Below are 22,876 nucleotides of genomic sequence, written 5' to 3'. Positions count from 1 at the left end.
CAGCATTTTTTGGACTAAGAGGTACCCCAAGGCACATCCCAGCATATTGAAGGGTGCAGCTTACAGAAAGGGAGGCTCACATACATGCCATTAAAATACAATTCTCTCGCCCCTTCTCCTTCATCTTTAGATTGACCTAGGAAGCTATAATCAAGTTCTTTCTCCTGAACTTCTACTCTCATCTTTTTAGTTCAAGGAGTTAGAACAAAAGGTCACCAGGGGCTTTATGCTTTGAAAGGAGGAATCTGTAACAGCAAAGGCCAGCAACAGACCAGGAATAAAATCAGACTTTGCCAAAGTCCACTGATTAAAATGACACATTCTTTTGGGTATTCAGATACAAAAGATTTTACTAAATTAAAAATACATGGATTAACAATAACAGCCAGTGGTCTGTATGGAGTATTTCTGAGGAAAGATTGACAAGCCACGCATTTATGCTGCAAAACCCTGACAAACAAGAATTACAGGGTAGGATATAAGTGGTATCACTGAGAATATAAGAGCACCAAGCAAAACAAAAGAAAATGTAGACTAAGGCATCAAAGCATTTCTTAGCAGTTACTGCTAGTCAGAAACATATGCAAGCCGCTCATGTATATACTATTCACTGGTCAAGAGGAATAGTCACCAAGCATCTAGCTTGCCATTAAAGCACAGAGGAACAACATTTTAAGTAGCATTCCCCCATTTTATGATATCTCTTATTATAACAAAAATCTGGTAGATTCACCAGCACAGATGCCAGGCATGATCCTTTAAGTGGCCTGAAGAAAGCATGGACTACAGCCAACAACATATCCTCCAACATCTTGGTAGTCTACATGTAGGTTGCCTAAAACAACAAATAACTTCAGCCAGAAATTGTGTACTGACAGAGGAATGGATTATACTTCCCATTTATACATAATCTAGTCTATGTTACAAATATATTTCCCATAACCTTTAAATACTATACTCTCGCACTCCTGTTGCAAGAAAAAATGTTAGCAGACTTCCACTAAGAAATAAGTAAATAATATATATTACTTACAAAAGTTGTATTTTCCAATAATAATGTAGTTGTATTTGTTTCTACATTCAGCTCAACAACATGTCCATTCCTATTTTTATATACCACTGCTGTATCTGCAACAACAAAGGCATTAACAGTTAGCAAACACATTGAGTATTTAATACAACATCTGTAGAGAAAACCAGCATATTAAAGTCATTGGAATATCTTTATTACAGTGCGCAAACAAGACCGAGAGAAGAAATGCAGTTATAATATCTAGTTTTGTTGATTTGCCTCATGGAGCTTCAAAAATACCAGTTAACGTCCTATATCATGCTCACCTCCCTCAAAAATATTATTTCACTTAAATGGAAACATTTTCTGTGGAAAAAAACATATCCGATGGGATTGCTGTGAGCAGAGTCACATCCTGAACGTTCACCTACATGTCACTGTCAGTCTGACATTTTAAGGTCCAACAATATTCACTGTGATAGTGGCCACATACCAAAGAAAAGTTTTGTAAAGGAAAAAGCTTTTTCTGGGCACCATATTCACGTATCCTTTCAGAAGTGATTCTACCAGCGCCTCTGTACTATTCTCTATCTCTGGTAAATGGATTACAAACATACCTACTATATCTTAAGACAGTCCATATCCTGTGTAATTAGTGTAATTGGTGCTGGGCTGCATAATACCAGATCATCACATAACCTGAATGTTAGCAAAGGAGGGTTAAAGTAAAATAGGTCCATTTGTAGAACATTTAAAACACTCTGGGATGAACTGTCATAATTTTTTCCTTCTACCACTTGCTTGTTGTTTAAGTTTCCATAAGAAAAATAATCAAATACACCTGAACTAAAGAAAAAAAAATATACAAAGTACTTGTGACTCCTATGAAAAAGGTTTTGTATCTGTTTCTATCAATACCTGCACATTTACACAATAACTAAAAAAAAAATACCCCCGCAATAACTACATAAGCCTTGATTTAAAAAAAAAAAAAAGTTCCAAATTTCCCACTATTTCTCATAAGAGATTGAATAGATTGAATGCTAATTCTTTCATGTTATTTAAAACCCATGTAAGAGATTTACATTTAATCAAATGAAACTATTTTGTTATAAAACTGTAGAAAGCACAAGTTCTAAATTAAGCCTAAAGGAAACACAATAGAACTGTACTAATCCTCAGTAATGACTGAGAAATTCATCACAGATCCCCAAATTTTATGAAGTGGGAAGTAAACATGACTGGAGAAAAAGGTTAAGCTATCATAAAAAAATATGCTACACTTACTCAGAAAAATATATCTGTATTTTAATTGACTCCACAGAAACTCTAGATATACGGCAATAGCTAATGTCCTCTGGTATGTTCTGTAAAATTAATGAAGCTTCATTTGAAGAGCTTACTAAGCTACTTTAGGATCATGGCTGGTAAGTGGGGTGGGATTGATGGAGTTTAGGACAGTATTATTGGAGCTGTTGTTTAGGAAGCAAAATTAGATTGTGAAGTGTGGAATTAATAGCAACTTCTTATAATGAAAAAGATTTCAAATATTCATTTTTAATAAAAAGAAATAAGACTGTAAAAAGTCATTTTGCTTTCAGGATACTGCCTACTACATAACATTACAGGTTTTGCAACTTCTTTTACCCAAATCAAGAACTTTCTCTTAAATTACTAACAGGACCATGAATAAAATACATAGTCCTAGGGGTCATCTTGCAAGTCACATGTGTGGTATGAAACAGCATTTGGAACAGCAAATACTGTGAATGGCACAAATGAAAGCCTTTGTTCTCAAGTTAGAAGAAAATTTATTCAAATGATCAGAACAGAAAATTGAGTCAGACCTCTTCAAAAGGCGCACACACACACACTGGACAGTAATTACACCTCTCACTGAACGTGGGCTTTCATCTCTATATTGGATCCAGTAGTTAACTCCTGAAGTGCATAAATTAAATGAATGCTTGCAAAATGCATGGAGATTCTTGGATACAAGATTATATCAAAACACCATGCAAGTATTGAGCATAAATATAGTCTTCAAAAGTAATCATATTAATTTATATGGAAGTCTCATTCCAGTCAATAGCTTGTCAGGCTGGATAATGTGATAGTTGATGGTTACACAACATAATGATGATTTTCTTCATTGACAGCTCAAATGTAAATAAGATCCATAAACATACATTTGCTTAGAAATTTTTGTTACCTTAAGTCAAAAAGTCTACAGAAGGAAAGAATACCTAGTGATTAACATAGTCTATTTACACAACTGATTAATTTATTTTGTTTATTATCTTGGTGTCTTCACCACAAGGAAGTGCAGGGATTCCTGACCATTCACAAAGCCATTCAGAGAAGTAGAGTTCCTACTTCAATAAGCTCTCTTTTAATTTAAAACAAAGAAAAGTAACATGCCAAAACCTCTTGGATGGGCACAAATAGCAGCACTGAAGAGCCGCATTATCCATGTAATGGCACCAGTAACATAGAAAGCATTCTGTCTTGAGCAAAGGAGAATGTGAGAAACCTTCTATAAAGAACATGTATTACAAAGTCACCAGCCCTGGATGATGTACACAAAAAAGGCTTTAAAATAACTCATTCAAAATTTCCCACTTGCAATAGTTTTTGAATTTCTGAAACACCTGGAAACTCCAGACCATTGGATGACAAATAAGCTTATTCTGTGCTACTAAGAGGTGAAGACAGACAACCAAGGGTCTGTCCATAAGTTATTCTGACATGAGTCCCAAATAAGATAGTGGCACAAGAAATCCAGGAATTCTCCTACAAAATACTGGCTATCAATTTAATTAATACCTGATAGCATTTTATGAAACACAGATCTTGCCAAACAATGTTTGGCAGGGTTATGTTTGATAGCGCCAACTATGCTGAAACTGTATATTGGGGTTTTTTCAAGTTATTTCATTGATTTTATGATAACGTGATTCCAAAGCTTACATGAAACAGAATTAATGGAACACACATTAGGAGGATTAAAAATAGTATAACTAAGAAAGATATAAAGAGTAAGACACTGTGCTACTACCAAGTGATCTGTCTCACCTGGTTAACCAGTCATTATTGTAGATGGAAGACTGGAACTGAAGAGCAGTGATGAAAAGAAAAATATATGGGCTTATTCAGATAAACACTGTACTACATGTTCTTGATGCAACATCACGGCACAAAGAGTTAATGCATTTCTGCAGCATAAGTGGATCACAAATAAAAGTCCCAGGGTGATCCCGCCCTCTGCTTACACCACTGGTGAGATTGATGTTATTGTAAAACATCCAGTTCCTAGAATGTATGCTGCAAGAATGGGAAACGAGCAACAAGGAATGCTAAGAAATTGTCAGTGTAACTCCGGAACAGAAAGCAAATATAAAAATGTGAAGTTGGAATGGCTAAAATTATTCAGGTTAACAAAACCAAAGCTCAAAGACATATAGGTCACATATATATATAGTTAGGGAAAAGCTGATGACAGGTATGGAGGTTGGAATGTGTGGAAGAGCTCAGCAAAGGAGATCACAGAATCAGCAGCCCTGAGATGTCTTTTCTTATAGATATGTTAAATATATCTTTAGATCAAGAATTAGCTTAGTCTGAAGGCGGGTGAAAATATAAGAGTTGAGTTTGGATGCCTGTTGCAATCTCTCCTGGACTGAAATCCATGGATTTAACTCCCTCTATTGATTTTTCTCATCCTCTTCTGCAATGAATCTTTGGGATACAGGACTGTCTGCACAATATAACTTCTGTTTGTAGCTCTGTGCTAAGACAATTTTAATGAAAATTTCAAACCTTGAGTTTTTTTCAGTTGACTGCCTGTGGGATCAAGGGATATTTATTTTTCCTTCTGATGCATAATTCACCTCCTGTTTGTGCCTTCTACTCCAGTTTCCTAAAAACTATCAAATATTGATCTGAGCTGCAGATGGGATACTGGGGTCGGTTAGTGCTGCAGCCTCGGTCAGACAATCTGCGTGGGTGTATGCCTGGTATGATGCTCAAATCCAGCATGCAAATTCCACAAAGCTCAGAATTTTTTCCCAGGCAGACAGGACAACCGCCGTTTGTCCCCTGACCTGTCTTACTCTGCAGCAGGTGGTTTAGTTTAGCTGCGGAGATGGTTCTGGTGTGGCTTACCAAATTGATTTATTTGATTGCAGGGTTTTCAACAAAGAATGTAATAAAGATCTTTTTTGTTCTCTGTGTTGCATATTTAAGGCTTTTTCAGAAATGCAGTGTCTGGTTTAATTAAACTTACTGGGTTTGTTAGAAGACAACCCTGGAATAAGGTAACTAACTTGGTGTTTCAGCAGTCACTCAGATTAGATTAGATTAATAGATAGATAGATAGATGGATGGATGAAAAAACGTATGGTAGGTTCTGCTGTTATTATAGATAAGTATCTTTGCGAAGAATTTATTGCACCTTGATTTTGAGCTTATTTCTAAAGTTGACTCTGACGTAGGCTGACTACTGAATGTACAGCTCTGTAGACCAAACCTGCTGCTGAGCAGGTCTCTACAACTTATTTGGCTTTCACAAAGAATGCAATATTAAATTAAATATTACATGAAAACAAATTCTAAAATGAAAATTCTTCTGTGATTATCAAAGCATAATAATTTCACCTGAGTCAGCAACATAAATATTACATCCTCTTACAGAATTATATTAGCTACAGAACCAACAGTTATTTACTTGATTATTGTGAAGCTACATGTCCAAATTCTTATGCTATTGTATGTGTTTAAAAGTAAATCTTTTAATCATGTGCTCTATCTCTAGGCAAAAATGCGGAACACATGTTCTGCTGAAATTACTCCATACAATATAAATCATAGTATGGATGCATATGTCTGTATCATAAATACAGCCCTCAGTGATGCACCTGTGAAATAAATATGGCATCATCATAATCTCAGGTGTTTTTAAAATGAAAGCAGCATTTCATATAAATAATTCTATTAAGGCTATTGTCCCTCTTTTAGGTTCAACACTGCTAAAGGTTTTACTCAAGATCAGGATACTGTTGCTGGCAGGAGATGCAGCTCTATACTGTGCCTAGTGTAATATATATTGTTCCATGGAATGTCAAACTACAGGCAAAATATCATACAATGCAAAGAAATCAATGCAAAACTTCTCATATTTGACAAGCAGCCTGACCCCCATCAATTCTGCAATAACTCTTCACCCTCATTTATTGCATATACCCTCATTTATTGAATTGACAACACTCTGCCATGCCCTAAATGCTATGGCATTGATTTGTAGCATTCACTGTTCCAACTAGCTTCACGTGGCACCACATACATTCACATGATCTAAAAAATTTCAGTCCCTTTTAAATTCTAATGAAAAATTATGTATTATTTTTGGGGGGAAATGGACTAACTCCCATGGTTAATTACACCACCATCACTGCAAATCAAGCCCTGAATTCTGCTAGTCTAAGAATTTGGCCCAGGATCTATATGGTCTTTATTGATCTAGTTTTCTGAAAGCAGGGCACTGAATGGTGGCGGTTTATTTGATGAGTATAAAGTCTGATTTAACATGTCATTGAAGTTAAGCAACTTGTTCTGTAATTTAAATTACACAGACTGGGCTGGAAGGGGAAGTTACCTTATACTTTAAAAAAACAAAATTATGTCAAAACCTCTATATTCCAAACACTTAAACCTTATTGTTTAGAGCCAGCCTCTATTATCTTTACTCAAAATTACTCTATCTGTAAGCAGTGCTATGAGGTGGTGTCTAGACTGCAGTTGCTATGCCAAATAGTCTAATTATTTCAAAAAGTAGTTGTGCAATGTTAGTCCACTGCACTGTTTCTTTACTCTCTCACTAGTGTTCCCCAAGTGAGCATTAATTGTTCCTTCACCAACTTGAAAAGCAAGATTTACTTACAGAGAGCCATTGCACCTTACTTCACAGGGATATAATTAGTATTAAGTAAGGCAACTATTTCCTCAGAAACCAACCTTTTCCTTGCCTACAGATGAACGTATGTTATGTTAGAAAATTTATTACATATCATCAGCTTCTTGCTCCAAATAAATACAAAAGAAAAGACAATTTAAAAGGTAATAGACAAAGAAGGTACAGAAAAGAGCTGGAGTGATTTGCTACAGGTCACACAGCCTGTTAAGAGCATGTTGAGGAATTTAAGCCTCTTGATTTTTAGTCCAGTGCCCTATTCTCTTTTCAGTAGTTGGAAGTTTTCTTCTTTTGTTGGTAGATCTGCATATTCAGACCTCTGCATGACACAAAAAGCTCCAGTCTGCTTATCACATAATTTTTTTCTCCCACAGAGTCAATCCAAGACACTCCCTGTGCGCCTTAAACTGTTGACACACATGACAAACTGCATATTTCAGCCATAAGAGTCAAGAGAAAGCCAGTTCACCTCCTATGTCTGACTGGACAAAGGTGATATGAAATGTTTTGTCATTTCCGTAGGTCTCTAAATCTGGGATATAGTACAAGAGATCAAAGACCAATAGAGATATGAGAACATGACCAGTCAACCAAGTACAGTCATGAGTGTTGTACTTGGAAAATCCAACAGCTTCAGGAACAAATGAGGCTCCTCTGATAAAGCATAAAAGAAGGAACCCTGCCCTGCATGGACTCTGAGAATTTATGAAAACTTGAAGAGCCAGCTTAAGCTTACTAAAGCCACAGGAGGGAGGAGATTCCTGAAACTGAGATTCCAATACTCTGTGCACGCTTCATCTTAGCCATGCAAGAGCTGTGTTGCTATGAGTGGGTTTGTTTTATTGAGTATTATTCTATTCTATTCACAGAGTTTTTAAGCTGTGAATTTTGACCTGTGAATACACATTGTGTTTTTCCACTAGCCTTTAACACTCATCATACTAACCCCAGCTTATTATAAAACTAAAGCTGTCTAGTTCGTAAATCTACATCGCCACCTTGTTCACTAAGATTAATTTGAATAATCTCTGCAGATGCTAATAGTGACAAGGAGTAACAGAATCCATAGTGCTACTTTGGGGAAAAAACAACCTAATTTTTACTAAATTCACAGTACTGTTAATGTAAATTCTGGTTGCCAAACAAAAGCACTTTGGTAGAATATTTGCAAATTTGTTTTGTTGATAATAAGGTTTTCTTCATGGTAACTCCTAATGAACTTGTGTGGATCCATCAATTTCTGTGGGGACATGCAAATCCAATTTGCTAGGACCTGGCTCAACAGTGGTTTAGAACTTACTAATACTGATACTGACTAGTTTAAAGAAAAAATGTATTTATAAAGAAGGTACACAGACCAAAGACAGCTGATAGCTGGCTAATTTATACATAGCACTGTAAATCTTAAGATAAGCTTATTGCCTGAAAAACCCAGAAGCAGTAAGCACCAACATTCTTTCAGTATTCACATCCTTATCTCCCCTCACTTAAAAATTATGAGCATTACAGAAATCTGATGGGCTTTTGTTCACTTTGTTTTCTCTGCTGTCGTGTTAATACAGAACAGGGACCCAAATCTGGAGCTTTTCGCTATCCAGTAAGTACCATAGCAAGGGGGGCAGATACATCATCCCATCGCTCTAGCAGAGCCTGCCTTTTACTCAGCTAGAGGAGGTCCAACTGATGAGCCCCCGGGCTCCTGTTTGAGGGCACAGCCCAAGGAGTTTGCTGGGGATACAGCAGCATCAGTACTCAGGCAGTTTTGTGCATAGAAACAATTGGATATTAACACAATCTGTCCATCCTGAGAGGGTAAGTAGCATCTAAAAGGTGAAGGAAAGAGAAGGCGAGACAACCAGGCAATGCTGAAAATCTGTTCCACAATATCTAAAATAAGGATGCCTCAGGGCAGTCTTCTGAAATTAGTGATAGTGTTAACCTGAAGATTGTAAAGGCTTGTTTTCTGATTGAAAATATTTAGTAAATTTTGGCTTGTTTAAATAAAATTCTCCTTTGCAGCACAAACAGCAGCATTAGCAAGTCAGTCCTCCTTTTCCTTACAGTTTACATTTTTAAAATACAACCATAAGAGAAGGTTGATAACTTGCTGTCAATACATATGTCAATCAGCCTTTGCTGTACACAGTATTATTAGAACCGCAGATGGCATTTCATTAAATTGATTATAGAAAATGTCATGCTAATTAAAATTGAGAATGCTTTCTGATTTAATGAACAGGAGGTGCTAGACAAATCTTTGTCTAATTAAGTGTTTGCTAATTAAATAAAATAGTCATTTACAAAGATATTACAGATACAGACCAAATTTCAATATGCCAGGTAAGTCACATGTCATCTGAGCAAGATTTCCAATGCTTTTCTAGAAGTTTAAGATCTTGTTAGCGCTTTCAGGAAAGCATTAATTCTGCACTTGTTTTATAATGTAAACTGTGACTCTTCCAGACAATCTTTCATTATATAGAAGATTCTCTATTCAAAATGGCTTGCAAAGTTGTAGACAGAGGTAATTCCTGTACTTTCTGGCTTCTACAGGTCTTCTACTTCCCTCCCCCTTCTATGCCAATCACAAACTAACCAAAAATCAAACTAACCATCTTATGGAACAGTACCTACAGAAACAGAAGCAGCACAGTCACAGTAGCATCCCGTCAGACACAAGCAAATTAGCTCTGCTGAGAAGGTGGAGTTCTCAGTTATTACACAGAGCTATGTTATCATGAAGATAGAGCCCAAGAGCCCAGATTTCAACTGTTATGCTGATCTTGATGGATTAATCAGCCTAAAAAACAACCTAAAATTACGTTTATTGCATGTTGTATATTTGTGCAGAAATGATTAATTAGCACAAACTGGGAGTGAAGGCATTTGCACAAAACCTACCCTTCCATCTTCAACTCCAGAATAAAGTGACCAGATATGGTGGATTGGCCTGGAAAACTCAAATCTCCATTCATAATCAATGCATCTTCCTCTTTTCCTAATCTTCCTGTTGGATATCATAAGAAGTCATGTTCAACTCATGCCAATTTTCAGTTGGCCCAATTACTGTTCTATATCAATGTATGAAATTTTTCAACTCTTCTCAACAGTCACCATCCATTTACAAAAGTGCAGATTTCTTCCCAATCATGCAATTGCACCGGATCATGCCTCATTATTATAATTGCTGATATTCCTGCCCCAGCACTTCAGATGGGACATGGGAAGTAGACAGCTCTTGAGTATTAAAAAATCCATTGGGGGATCGATTTACAAAGAAAAAATACAATAGTGAAATTTAAATCAAGCCTTCTTCAGTTTGAAATGAAGCAGTGGAGGAAATATTCACTGCAGAGCTGTGGAAGGCAGGAAGGTGGACAATGACAATCAGCCACAGGCAGTAATGTCTGTAACGATCTCAAATGGAAGAGCATGACCATCTGCTGCCTAGGTAAGTTACTTCTGTATGTGTTGGAAAGATGGAAGCACAACAGAAGGAGCTGAATTACTTCATGCAGACAACAAAGATAGCTAGACTGACTGAAATGCATGTAATCATAGAGAATGCAGCTGAGTAAAGTTCCAGACACTGTACTGGGGCTCTACCCAGACATGCTGTAGAATCCAGGTGGGCTGTCAGCTTAGTTTTCGCAGCAAAACAAAACCACCACACCCAGGTTTTTGAAAGATACATTTCTCTTCTACCTATTGCCATGATAACACAAAGCTGTTCCGATTTTAGAAGTTTCCAATGTTTTGCTAAAAGTTTACCAGACTATTAACTGGTAACGTAAATTGCAGCCCCTTTGAGAGCTTTCGTCCTGCAATCCATGGCAGATAGCAGAAATAGCTTGCTGGAGTTATTTCTTCTCTGGTCTTGTTGGATAGAGTAAAAGCTGCTCCTTCTCCAGGCTTCCTGGATTTGGGAAATGTTCCTGCATTTCTCTTCTGCTCCCCTGGGACTCTGCTTGACAGTGAGCATAGCACCTTTATACTGATCTGCTCACTCAGACTTCCCAAATCCAGGCTGCCCTAGCAGGGTCTGTCTTATTTTCTCTGTTTCAAGAGCACAGTCAGAATAACACTGAGCTCCAGCTTTCTGGAATGGTCAATACACCATGTGACAGCAAAATGTTAACTTACATCATTTTAAGGAGCCAACAATTACAAAAAGTTGGAAGAAAATAGGAGTTATGCCATAATTAATCTCCTATCAGAAGTAACAAGTCTCCTTCACTTTTAGAACACAACTGCATAAACCACTACAAAGCAAATTAATAAAAATAAATGAAAATGCAAAGATCTAAATGTGTATTAGCATAAATGGAAGGCAGTTTTCTAACACAAAGAGCAATCAGTTGATGTACTAAAGCACAAGATTTGACTATTTTTGCCATTTCTCCTCACACTTTCCCCATTCTACTTATTTTAATGCAGAAATCTCCATCTGTATTTCTGTCATTACTGGGAGGAAAATGTTTAGGGATATTCATTTCTCCCCTAGAGCAAAGCACTAAACATGATTTCATGGTGTTAAAAGCTAGGATAATAGACTTGAGTCTAATAGTCCATTCCAATCCCTTTGAAGTGCAATTAACAGTAAATCAGCACCAAGAGGAGGGGAAGGGCCAGTATTCACAGCACAGAGAGCCTTCCTAATAGGCTACATTTACAGCTGGACTTGATCTTAAAGGGCTTTTCCAACCTAAATGATTCTATGATTCTATCACTGCTTGTGTGCCACACAGCTCCAGTAAGGTCCATCAGATTGTTACTCCTGGATACCTTCTGGTACCTACACTTTTATTTAGCTGTTCTCTCCATTAAAAAAAAAAAAAAAAAAAAGTTTAAAAAAATATATATAGGGACTTCACATTCGAAAATGTGCAGTACTCAAGGTGCTAAAAAATTTTAAGAGGAAGAGTAGGGAAAGTTACACCAGCACTTTGGTTTTCTCACCCTACATTGCGCACTAATGGTGAAACATCAGAAACTGTTGTAGATGTGATTTTGCCAGTCTAGAACATTCCACCTTTTCCCAAATTTCCCACAGAACTGCTCAGCTTTCCCAACTACATGGAAACACTTCTGGTCAGGAACAAAAAAAATAAACTCTGGTTGCTCTCTTGCATTGCACCAAGGACCATTACTGAGCCAGATTGGCAATGGACTCAGCCAGCTGTTGCCCAAATAATGTACATATCCCTAGACTATTGAGAAAATTAGGGAACAAATTATCAGTCACACATCCTATTCCAGGCTCTTCCCCAGAGAGATAATAAGGTCTTTCAATATAGCAGCACTTCTCTGATGGCCTTGAGAGTTGACTTTTCTACTGACACTGTCAAGAGGACAAGCCAGATGGGACACAGACATCTCTGCTTTGGAGTGGGCAGCATGGCTCAGGCCAGATTTCACAGATTACTGAATTGGCAAGGCTGCACTTTGCATAAGATATAGTGATTTCAAGGAAGGCGGATTTATGTGCTTCTCTACTCATATATAATTACAATTCTCAAATAAAACTTGGTATTTCAACCTGCAATAGAAATGTGAAATTCCTGTGCTTTCAAACACTCCCGAGACTTCACCATCATTCTGCGGTGCAGTAGATGAAACTATCATTTCATAGGCAAGACCAACAAGTGAGAAAATTAAAATTCAATGGCTATATACACATCACAGTAAAAGACCAGTCTCTGGAGCAGCCATAGGGCTGCAGTTTGCTTACTCCCTTTTGTCCACATGAAGCTCTGCATCAGCAAGCTGATTCAGCCAGAGATGATGGGTCAGCACCTACCATCAAGCTCAGGCTGTGGGCTTGCAGTAAAAAGATCGCAAGTGCAATATCCAAGCGGTCTCAGGGCTGTCCTTAACAATCTGCGTAATGTAGCTCTCGAGAATCATCTGGCACTCCCAGCAAACATGTCAAAGGCAAATGAGGTTATCGTGTAGGATTTCTGGGTTTACACTGACAATGCTGATGCTTATTATCTACTGCTCTCCAGCTGATTTCTGTAGCGTGTCGCAATTGTGCTAAACCCATTACAGCCTCTAGTAAACTTCATCTTGAAGAAATTAAAATCAAAATAGAGGACACAGAACATGTGATTATGCAAAGTAAAATTTAAACCGTAAGTGAGAGCAAGGATAGTCTACGGTCAGATTATTTGCTACTGAAAAAACTTGCTGGTTTTTTTGTGGAAAATAAGCATCTACAGGCACGTGGAAGGTGAAATAAATATACGTATACTATCAAATTGGTTTTACCCAGATCTTTACCATATGTTCTATTCAGGACGGTGATACCTTCTAACAATTTATCATAACTCTCCAATTTTATTTAGTCAACTAAATCAGAAGACAATATATTATGTCCCAAAATAAAATATGCATATCAATACCAATATTCAGAGTATAACAGTGGCAAATAACATTCCCATTCAGTGCTCTATTTTCCTTAATTTTTAATGACTATTTTTTTCTTCAGAATAAGCTTTCTACTATAATGAGCACAACAATCACCAAATCTACCATATCTGGCATTGGCATTATAAGACTGCATCACATGCAAAAAAGAATTACCTCATTAACCATTACAAAAGCAAACTTTCCTCTGTAATGAATGGTTTGACTGTCTTGAACCTTGGCCCATAGTCAGTACAGAGGGAGAATAATCTAAGAGTGAAAATAAAACTGATTATTTGGAATATGTCATGATATTCAATGACCAGGAGTATTACTTAATTCTATCCAGCCTGATTTGAATGGCTCTCTACTGACTTTTCTACGACTAGCACACCACAGAGTGCATCTCCATTCACAAATGCTATCGAATCTTCAGTCCTCATCAAAACCAGGAAATTATTCAAAAAACAAAAAATGCTTTGGATTTATTTACTAACATGAACATATATATTAATAACAAAAATAGAGATGGTTCCTTTATGTACACATGGCCTCTTCCTTGAGGCTCTGCGCATGAAGATGTAAGCCGCCTCCTCCAGTGCTGCAAATACACCACCACTTGGTGTAACCACTTGTCAACGCAGCTGCTATTTTGGCTACTAGTGAACAAGGTACCTCCACAGCTCAAAGTCTGAGCCTCTACCTCTAGAAATAGTTAGGTCATCATCAACTGGATGGTGATAATGTACACCATTTGAGATGTCAAACGTGCAGTAGAAGGGATTGCTAATTACCTGTGAAAACCAATTCCCTCTATTTTTTATTACTGTGTGTAGGTCTGAGAGTATCTGCTAACTACTGAGTAGCAAAATGCAAAAGTTTGTGGTCTTAGATATGTAGTTTAAACCTACTATGAAATTCTGACTTATAGGTAACAATAAGACATATTTCACAGCTATCAATTTGCTGCCACTGAAAACTAAATGAACTTTAAAAATATGATGCCGAATAATAAATTATCTGCATGCAATAGAAATGCTTTTTATTTTAATAAATATTCATCTTTATGGCAGTAGGTACAAAAAATTCAGTAAGCCAGTAGTGCATTTGCTCTCAGCCCTTTTCAGTGCAATATTTACCATGTGCTTCAGTTTCATTGCACTGAATCCAACAGCTTTGCTAGAATTTAGATATCTTTGTTAAAATCCTGACTATACTGGAGGTAATGACAGTTTTCCTTCACAGTGCAATGAACCCACAATTTAGCAGGTGCAGCTAAATGTCATAAACCACATGACTGACAGGACTTTTTTTATTTATTTATTATTTTATACTACCAAAGGATAAACAAAATATTCTGAGTTATTATAAAAATAAACAAAGGTAGGAAATTTTCTGTTCAGAATTATTTAACCTACTCTTTCCAAAATAGCAGGTGTCTCATTCTTATTTACGAGAAACACATGTTGATTAAATGAAAATCATCAGCTCTTAAGAATTATCATGCAACCAGTAATATAAGAGTCATATCAAGCCACTGTTTTGTGATTCTATTTGTATCTTTTTATGGACCTAAAACACCAGTCTGTATTAAATTCTACTGATCAGTCACCTGGACTTTGAATAGAAATTAGACATTGAAAAGTCACATATTAAATTTTTTGCCCAGAAGTATTAAATCCTGTGTATCTAAATTAACTTATTAAAGGAAAGCACTTAAGTGGTCTTGTTTTCATATGTGTTCATTACCTACCATACTACTGGACTTCTTGGGAAATACCCATGCTAGCTAATTTGAAAATTAAATGGTGAGCGTGTAGGCACCTAATCAACATAGGTATGGAAACACAGATTTGGCACTAGTATTTTAAAACACTGGCAGAATTTCCATTGGCATTCATTTGTTTTGGATATCATTGCCTAGTCTGTACACGTAATTCCACTGGTCTGCTGAAGCAGGAAATTAGACCGGCAGTGCCAGTGCTTATCTTGATCTGGTGGGTTCTGTCCCATATGGAAGATGTGGGAAGGAGGGGAAGAGCAGGAAGCTGGTCTGGAGGATGAAATGCCCCAGGAAACACTCTTATCCTCAGGATGCAAACAGTAAAGTCAGATGTAAGCTCAAACTCATACAAACTCTTCAGATAGAAGCAGATCAACTAAAGCTTCTCATACTGGTCTGGAAAGGATTCTGATTGTATTTTGGAGCACTTGCCAACAGATTCTATTTGGCTTAGTTCCAAAGCAAAAGAGACACAAGCAACCAAGTTTCTATCTTAACATTATCTTCATGTGCTTTACGTTACCTCTCTCAAAATTACAGAGGTGACACGTCAGTTAGGGACATTTTGTACAGTTCATCTATGCAATTAATTTAAAATAAAATGTAGCTGAATGGCATTATTACAACAAGAAGAAAATCAAGGAAAGTTGAACAATGGCACTCTTGGCAAGCCAACAACTGTTCTTTAACAGCATGAACATCTAGTGGTAATTTGACTGCACATTACCAACAAAAGGAGGAGACAGTTCTGCTCCAGGTGTGATGTGCAAGTGAAACAATAGAACTTTTCTCCATATTTTAGTTATATGTTAGTTTCAAAGTATAAATATTCAAATTATAGATCAAAATTTATCCTATGGATTATTCCAAGGTATTACACTGCTTACCTGCTTCTAATCAGATAACTCAAGCAGTTCACCTTTTCTTTTTCCATTTGAAGTATGCTCCCCTTTATGATTAACATTGTTATTGATTTTAACACTTTATGATTCTCCCTAAGTAAAACTGTAATTATTTTTTTTTATTGAAATGCTACTTTATTAGTAAATCTATACCTCCTTAGTAATGCTTTAGGCACTGGGAAATTATTCTAGTAAGTTTAACATACCTGTTTAGAGAATTTTTTTTATTTTTGCCCCCCTCCCCCCCCCAAAAAAAAAACCAACAGGAAAATAGCTGGAAGGATTCAATCAACTAGAGGATTAAAGGCAAAAAATATATATCCAGAGTTTATAATCTATAATTATTAAAATAAATAGATCCAGAATAAGCACCACTATATAATGAGAAAACCCTGAACAGAAACTTCCTTGCTTTTTTAACTCCACTCCATCACCAAGAATGTATCACAGGGCATGTAAGAAAGGCTGATCCACAAATACTAACAATAATGAAATTTGTTTTGGTGTAACTGTGCCTTTGGCAAAACATCTGTATCTTCAAACAAATATTTTGCTTTAGAAGAATATTAAATACCTTGTTAAATAAGAGGTCTTAAATTTGTTTACATTTATTCATTTTTCCTATCTTTATTAAACGTTTGCCTGATGCTGAATTTGTCAAACATATTTTGTTATATTATTTTCCATGCAATTAAAAAAAACTTTATACACAAAACTGGAACACAGACAGAAATGTTCCAATTTTTTTCAAAATGCAGATCGCTTTTAGCAGTTCTAAATACAAACTTTATTCTAGTTTACAGGTTGAAATTGAAGTCACTGTGGGGAAGCTACTTAGCAGTTCCATGACTCATCTGCAAAACACGAAGTGGATTTTGTCTTCTAAATTATATATGCCAACTGCATAAAAGGTGGACAGTCAGAACTGATGTAAATAGAATAAATGGTATTCATTATACACAGTAAATTCAGAGATTTCGAGGCCAAAAAGGGGCCATTATGGCCTTCTTTCCTGAATTCTTTCAGAACACAGGATTCTGACCTGCAATTCTGGCACGAGGCCTATAATTTCCAGTTGGATTTTATTTTGTACAAAGCATGCAGACCTATTCTGCTCTGTTCCATGGAGCATAGCAGTTCTGCAGTCTGAATCCAGTTTGTGTCACTGAAACAATTCACTGTTAGGGTAAAAATACAAAATTGTATCTAAACTTATCCAGCATTCTGCAGACATACCTGTGGGGACTGGCCCTACACTGTTGCTTCAGCACTTTGCCATTGAAGGTCACAGCCCAACTGCTTCAACCATCTCCCTCTCACCCATTGTAGGGAAGAGCCTCAAATGCTGCCCCTTGACTGTTAGAACTTTGCACAGAGGAAACATATTTGTGTTCTATATTACACATATGAAGAAGCAAATGGTTATATTTGCAAGCATCAGGATCTGTGCTTTCCAAAACAGTAAAGTGCTTAGAGAAATAAAATTAAAAAAATTATAGAAGCAGGTTTCTTTAAAAGTCCCTACCAAGCAATGATGACGGAGACTTACATGTTCAGCTGTTGTTGCCCTTCTCAGAGCCATGGGACTGGTGGTTTTGGACTCGTAAGTGCCAATAAAAAGGGATCAGCCAACAGGGCTATAACCACCGGTAGGGATGGGCTATGTCTCACAGCTGCACAGCAGATACTGCTGACAGCACAGAGCCAGGGAGGTTGCAAGGGACAGCATAAAAACATTAATCGTCTACAAAGAAAAGGAATCTTAAAAATAAAAAACGTCTGGCACTCCCTTATTACCTCATGTCTCCTATCAAAACCGTCTACAGGAACCATGTAGAGGTTTCTCCACCACTCTAGGTCAGACTTCAAGAATCCTTTGTATTCTATACTAAAACAATCAGCTTGGACTCAAAAAGCATCGGATCAGCTTTAAAGGCTCAGCACTGTACTGACAACAGAGATAGTCCACTTTTTTTCCTTCAAGAAAAGAACCCCCAAATGGTGTTTCCTAGGAAGGAAATTACTTCCTAGGAAGAAAATAGCTACTACATTTGAGGACGGATGTCTTGTTCCAAGCAGATGCCTAGTTTGGGCCAAGAACCCTTGGCCTGATACCAATGACTAAGGAAGACTTCACATTTCTTACTCAGCAGAAGGGCAGAGGAAGAAAGCTTCCAAGCACCCTGGAGTGAAATATCAGCACTATGAATCTGTGATCAGTGATCAGGACATGCTTGGCATACATGTTTTTGGGGAGATGAAAGAAGAGAGAGAAGTGCCTTAATTTTCACTTGTGGGGGTGGTGTGTGTGCATGTGGAATTAGCTATCTCTTGGCAAGAGCAGGTTACTTATTCCTGACAGCAAGGAAAGCAGCTGGGAGAAAACTGTAACTTTCAAAATATTTAAAACTCATCACTGACAAATTTTGGCACGGCTTGGCTCTGGCTCACTGCAGGACTTGGTCACTGTTCTTCCTACCTGTAGGAAAAATACTGGGAGTATATACTAAACAATGCAAAAAAAAAAAACCCCAAAAAAACAAACAAAAAAAAACCACCACCAAATTCATTATTTGCAGTAATAAGCAGTATTTTCAGGAGTACCTGTGGAACATATTTTTATTTTTAGCCATGAAAAAAAAGGCAAAAAGCTAGCATCTATGCTTCTGCAGTCTTATACCCAAATAAACACTTCTGAAATACCACAAAGCAATAGAAAAAATTGTAATGTAATAAATAACCTGAATTTTGTTTTTTCTATCATGCTAGATTTTTAAGACAAAAAAACTTTGAAGTCTTTCACTATAGAGTTATGCAAGTAGTGAGCTTCTAGGTACTACTTCTAATTAGTATCTGAGATTCTATTGCATTTATTTTTTGTTTGTAAGATAGATGGCTGGTTATGCATATATACCTGAGGTGGGGACAAACAGTACAATGCTAGCACATCCTAACATAGTTAAATGTTAAAGTGATGTGGCATCTAACACTGTACAACATATTTTTTACATATTTGATCAGATAGTTTACATCCACCATTAAAAAGTCAATAAAAAAGTCCTATGAATAATTACCAAATGGTGAATATTAGCTACATTGTGTAGACCACATCAGAATTTCCTATATCCTTGTAGATGAGGTAATATAATACTCATCCTCTTTAAGAGAGGATACTCATCTTGTTGTGAAGTTCTTGTAGTCTGCCTGATGAGATACTACCCATACACTTAATTATTCAGTAAGTCAAATTATCATCAATCACATCATATAATAATGTGAACAGACATCACATACCAAGAAAATATTATCGATTCCACAACTTCATATACATGTTATTTTTTAAAAATGGGTCCACATAACATAAACATGATATAGATGATTCTCTTCTAAGTAGCAATTTAAAAATGCCTACTAAAATAATGATTCTCATGCAAAAAAAGTCAGGGCAGTATTAAGCTTAAAGAGACTAAGCAGCCGCTGAGATGGTTGGTTGAGCAAAGGCATGAGCATGGGCTCGCAGGGAGGGAGAAGGAAAGCAGGCACAGGCCTAGGGACAGATGTCCACGAAGGGCTCGTCTCACACCAGATCCTGAACGTGTGCTCACCTGGCACAGCACTAGTCACTTAATGTAGATCACAAATTCAGATGGATTTAATTGTGCACTAGAGATGCTGGCCAAACTAATATATAATTACTCAATGTAATGGATAGCGTTTCAAAATATGCAAAAATAGTGTTTTGTTTTTTTCCTTTAAATGGGTTTTTCTTTTATATTTTAATGATTTTTAGGTAAATTTAAAATGTATCATTTCAATACTATGTGGGTTTAGAGGAAATGTTAAAATATTTAAAAGCTTAATACATCAGGGCAACTTCTGACTGGTTAGTCATAGAAGCAAAAGAGAGCATAAACCACAACACGGGTAAGGGCAGTACTTTCTACGCCACCTCCACTATACTCACATCCAGAGTATTTTGTCTATCACCCACAGCAACTTCAGCTATAAAAGCACCCTGTCTAGCTTTGCATCCTTTGTTACAAAAAAATACCCTCAACAACTTGGTTAAAGAAACGGAACTTTCTACATAGTACTTTATTGTACAGTTGCTGGTGGCAGTGATGGAAGTGCACTCTGACATCTTCATTAGATGGCAATAATCTGGCAGCCAGGAGGATTAAATCAAGTAATATTTTTGATTTGGACAGCAAATAACATGACCAATATTTCTAATTCAGTAGTTATGGTAAGTTTACTTATGCCTTTGCATCCTTACATTGGTACTATACTGTAATAAAGACTGAACTGATCTACACAAAACACTCAAGCTCAGATAACCAGCTGAAGGAGTCATTCCTTCCCAGGAAAGGGACACTAAAGAGGGGTTCTGCATTGTATTTTATGAGAGAAGCTGCTGTCAAGTCTAGATGAATGCATAAGAAAACATTTTTCTAGTTTTCCCTCTGCAGACATTTTTGCTGTAAGATACACTTGTTCCAATAGTCCTAGGTTTCATGAAGCAGAAAGTTAAAGCATTTACAATTAGTCTAACCCTTGGATCACTTCTTTTATACTCAAATAAAAAAAAAAAAGAAAGGAAAAAAAAAAACCACAAAAAACCCAACCCAGCTGTCAGATATTCCATATCCAAAGCACAGAACTCATAGCTGTGTCATGTCATAAAATCACAAGAGAAGAAGAAAAGGAGAGATGCCCTTATAGTGAAAGACATTCAGTACACAAAATCCATTTCCAAATGTCCTTCATCTTGGTGGGAAGCATCTTCCACAGGAAGCAAAAGATGAACTCTCTTATTTATATGCAGACTGGAAAAGATCTGGGGACTATGCTGCAGAAGGTAACTAGCACTGCCTGCGACAGAACCAGAATGAACATTTACGATGTAAATAAAAAAATAAAAGTTTGCTATTTACTTACTTATATACACAACATGGCAAAATGCTTGCATACATTTTGTTGTAAAGTTCACCAGTGAATTCCTTAAATAAATCTTTCCCCCTTCACAGGAAACTACTAACACTAAGAATTTTCCTTTCATTACAGGAGACACAAGACTTTGTTTCGGTTCACCAGCTGGTGATTCCTGTCAGACACACATACAAATTTAAAATATTTCTGTAAAATAGAACACGTTTTGCATTAAGTCAACATTAAGAGTTATTGCTATTCATGGATGATCATGCAGGTAATGTTTGAGTTTTAGAGGAAATTCACTAACAGCAAATAGAAGGCAGTTCACTTTTTCAAAAGCAAATACATACTTACAGGCAAACATCTCAGTCTCTTCAAATCTAAAGGGGAGAAAATGAGCTGACAAACCTTTCCTCCCTTATATTGCTATTTTTCAATAGATGGAAAAGGTATCTGAGTGGCTCCCCTGAACATTTGTCAGGAGTGATCCTGGAACAGATCCCAGCAAACCTTCAGCAAAGATGAAGGTGGTGGAGTCTGCATGCAAATATCAAGGACTTAGTCATAAACACATTATAGTGGGTAGCTGCACAAGGACAGCATTTGTACGTGGAGCATAAATAAATGGTGGGGGAGCGATGTTCTCTCCTGAATCATGTAACAGTCACTTTGATAGAATTATGGTGGCAAATGACAGGAAGGGAAGTATGGTGACTTCTGTGCTGCTACAGCTGGAAAATGAAAATGCACATTTTCTGCAGAAGCAACAACACATCAATTGTGTGACTTTTATCACTGGCTTTTTGTAATCTTGCAATGACTTTAACCTCATTATTTTCTATGTGCAGCACTTTATACAGTGCAACATAGAATATCTCCATTCTACTTTTGTCTTTAAACGCTGAAAACTAATCAACTTAATATGGTGTATGGTATCAGCAGGAAAACTTCCCATTAAATAAGGCCATTTGGAGGGGTTTACACATCTTTATCATTTGGCATCAAGTTCTTCGCTGCACATAGTATTACTTAGCATAGATTACCCCAGTATTGATTTAAGGTAGCAGTAGAATCTATAATTATTCAAGTAAAAGATTGAGATTAAACTTGCTTTGAGACAAAATGCTACAATCTTTGCCGATTGTATAGTGTAATTTGTATATTATTCACATGCTAGCCTGTAAAGTTTCTTTCAATGGGAAAGAATACCTTTTATGACATATATAACAGATATATCAGATATAGCTTGTATTAGAAATAGCGTGGCCAGCAGGATCTCATCAGAGGAGATACATTTCTAGGGGATATCAGGTATTGATGACTGAAGATACTTGAACCACTTCTATCAATATTAACAGAGGTTGAAGACAGGAGTCTGAAAAAGCCATGCAAATGGTACAACACTAACTGACTACAAGGTGGAAGGAAAAAAAAACCCCAAGAATATGGTATATCATAAATTTACAGAGTTAGAAGCTTCATAAATTTCCCTGAAGGATTACTTCATAGTTTGGAAAGAGAAGAAGAGTTAGCTCAATGGCATAAGCTAGAGGCACCTTGGAACTGGGTGAACTGTATTTAGAGTTTGATCATTAGGAGAGTAAGTATTTTACAGACAGGGAAAAGGGAGAAGAAATCACTTAAATTAGCTTTTTGGAAATAAAGAGTTCAAGCTAGCTGCTTCAGCTGAAAATTTTAATATTATGCGTTCTGACACAACAGGTAGAACGGTCACACCGTAGGCATGAAATCCAGGTCCAAATAACCTCACTGCCAACTGCAACAGCTTTAAGTGAAGTTGTAGGAAGTAGGATATGACTGACCCTACAGATACTCTGTCCCTCTCTTAATCTTTGAGTGGGTTGGTCCTA

The 22,876-nt window shown here is 36.8% G+C and overlaps 1 protein-coding gene across 2 annotated transcripts in view; it reads right to left on the bottom strand.

Moving 5' to 3' along the window:
* The window catches only part of DPP10 (dipeptidyl peptidase like 10), a 550,146-nt gene that overhangs the window by 154,847 nt on the left and 372,423 nt on the right, over positions 1 to 22,876 (bottom strand). For both annotated transcript variants that reach the window (XM_040604442.1, XM_040604441.1), the window contains exon 4: positions 1,034 to 1,128. In XM_040604442.1, the coding sequence (XP_040460376.1) occupies positions 1,034 to 1,128 (95 nt within the window). The remainder of the gene's footprint in view (positions 1 to 1,033; positions 1,129 to 22,876) is intronic.

The sequence above is a fragment of the Falco naumanni genome, chromosome 8 (assembly GCF_017639655.2).
Source record: "Falco naumanni isolate bFalNau1 chromosome 8, bFalNau1.pat, whole genome shotgun sequence".
NCBI lineage: Eukaryota > Metazoa > Chordata > Aves > Falconiformes > Falconidae > Falco > Falco naumanni.
Note: the sequence above shows the minus strand (reverse complement) of the source record. Positions and strands in the feature narration are given on the sequence as shown.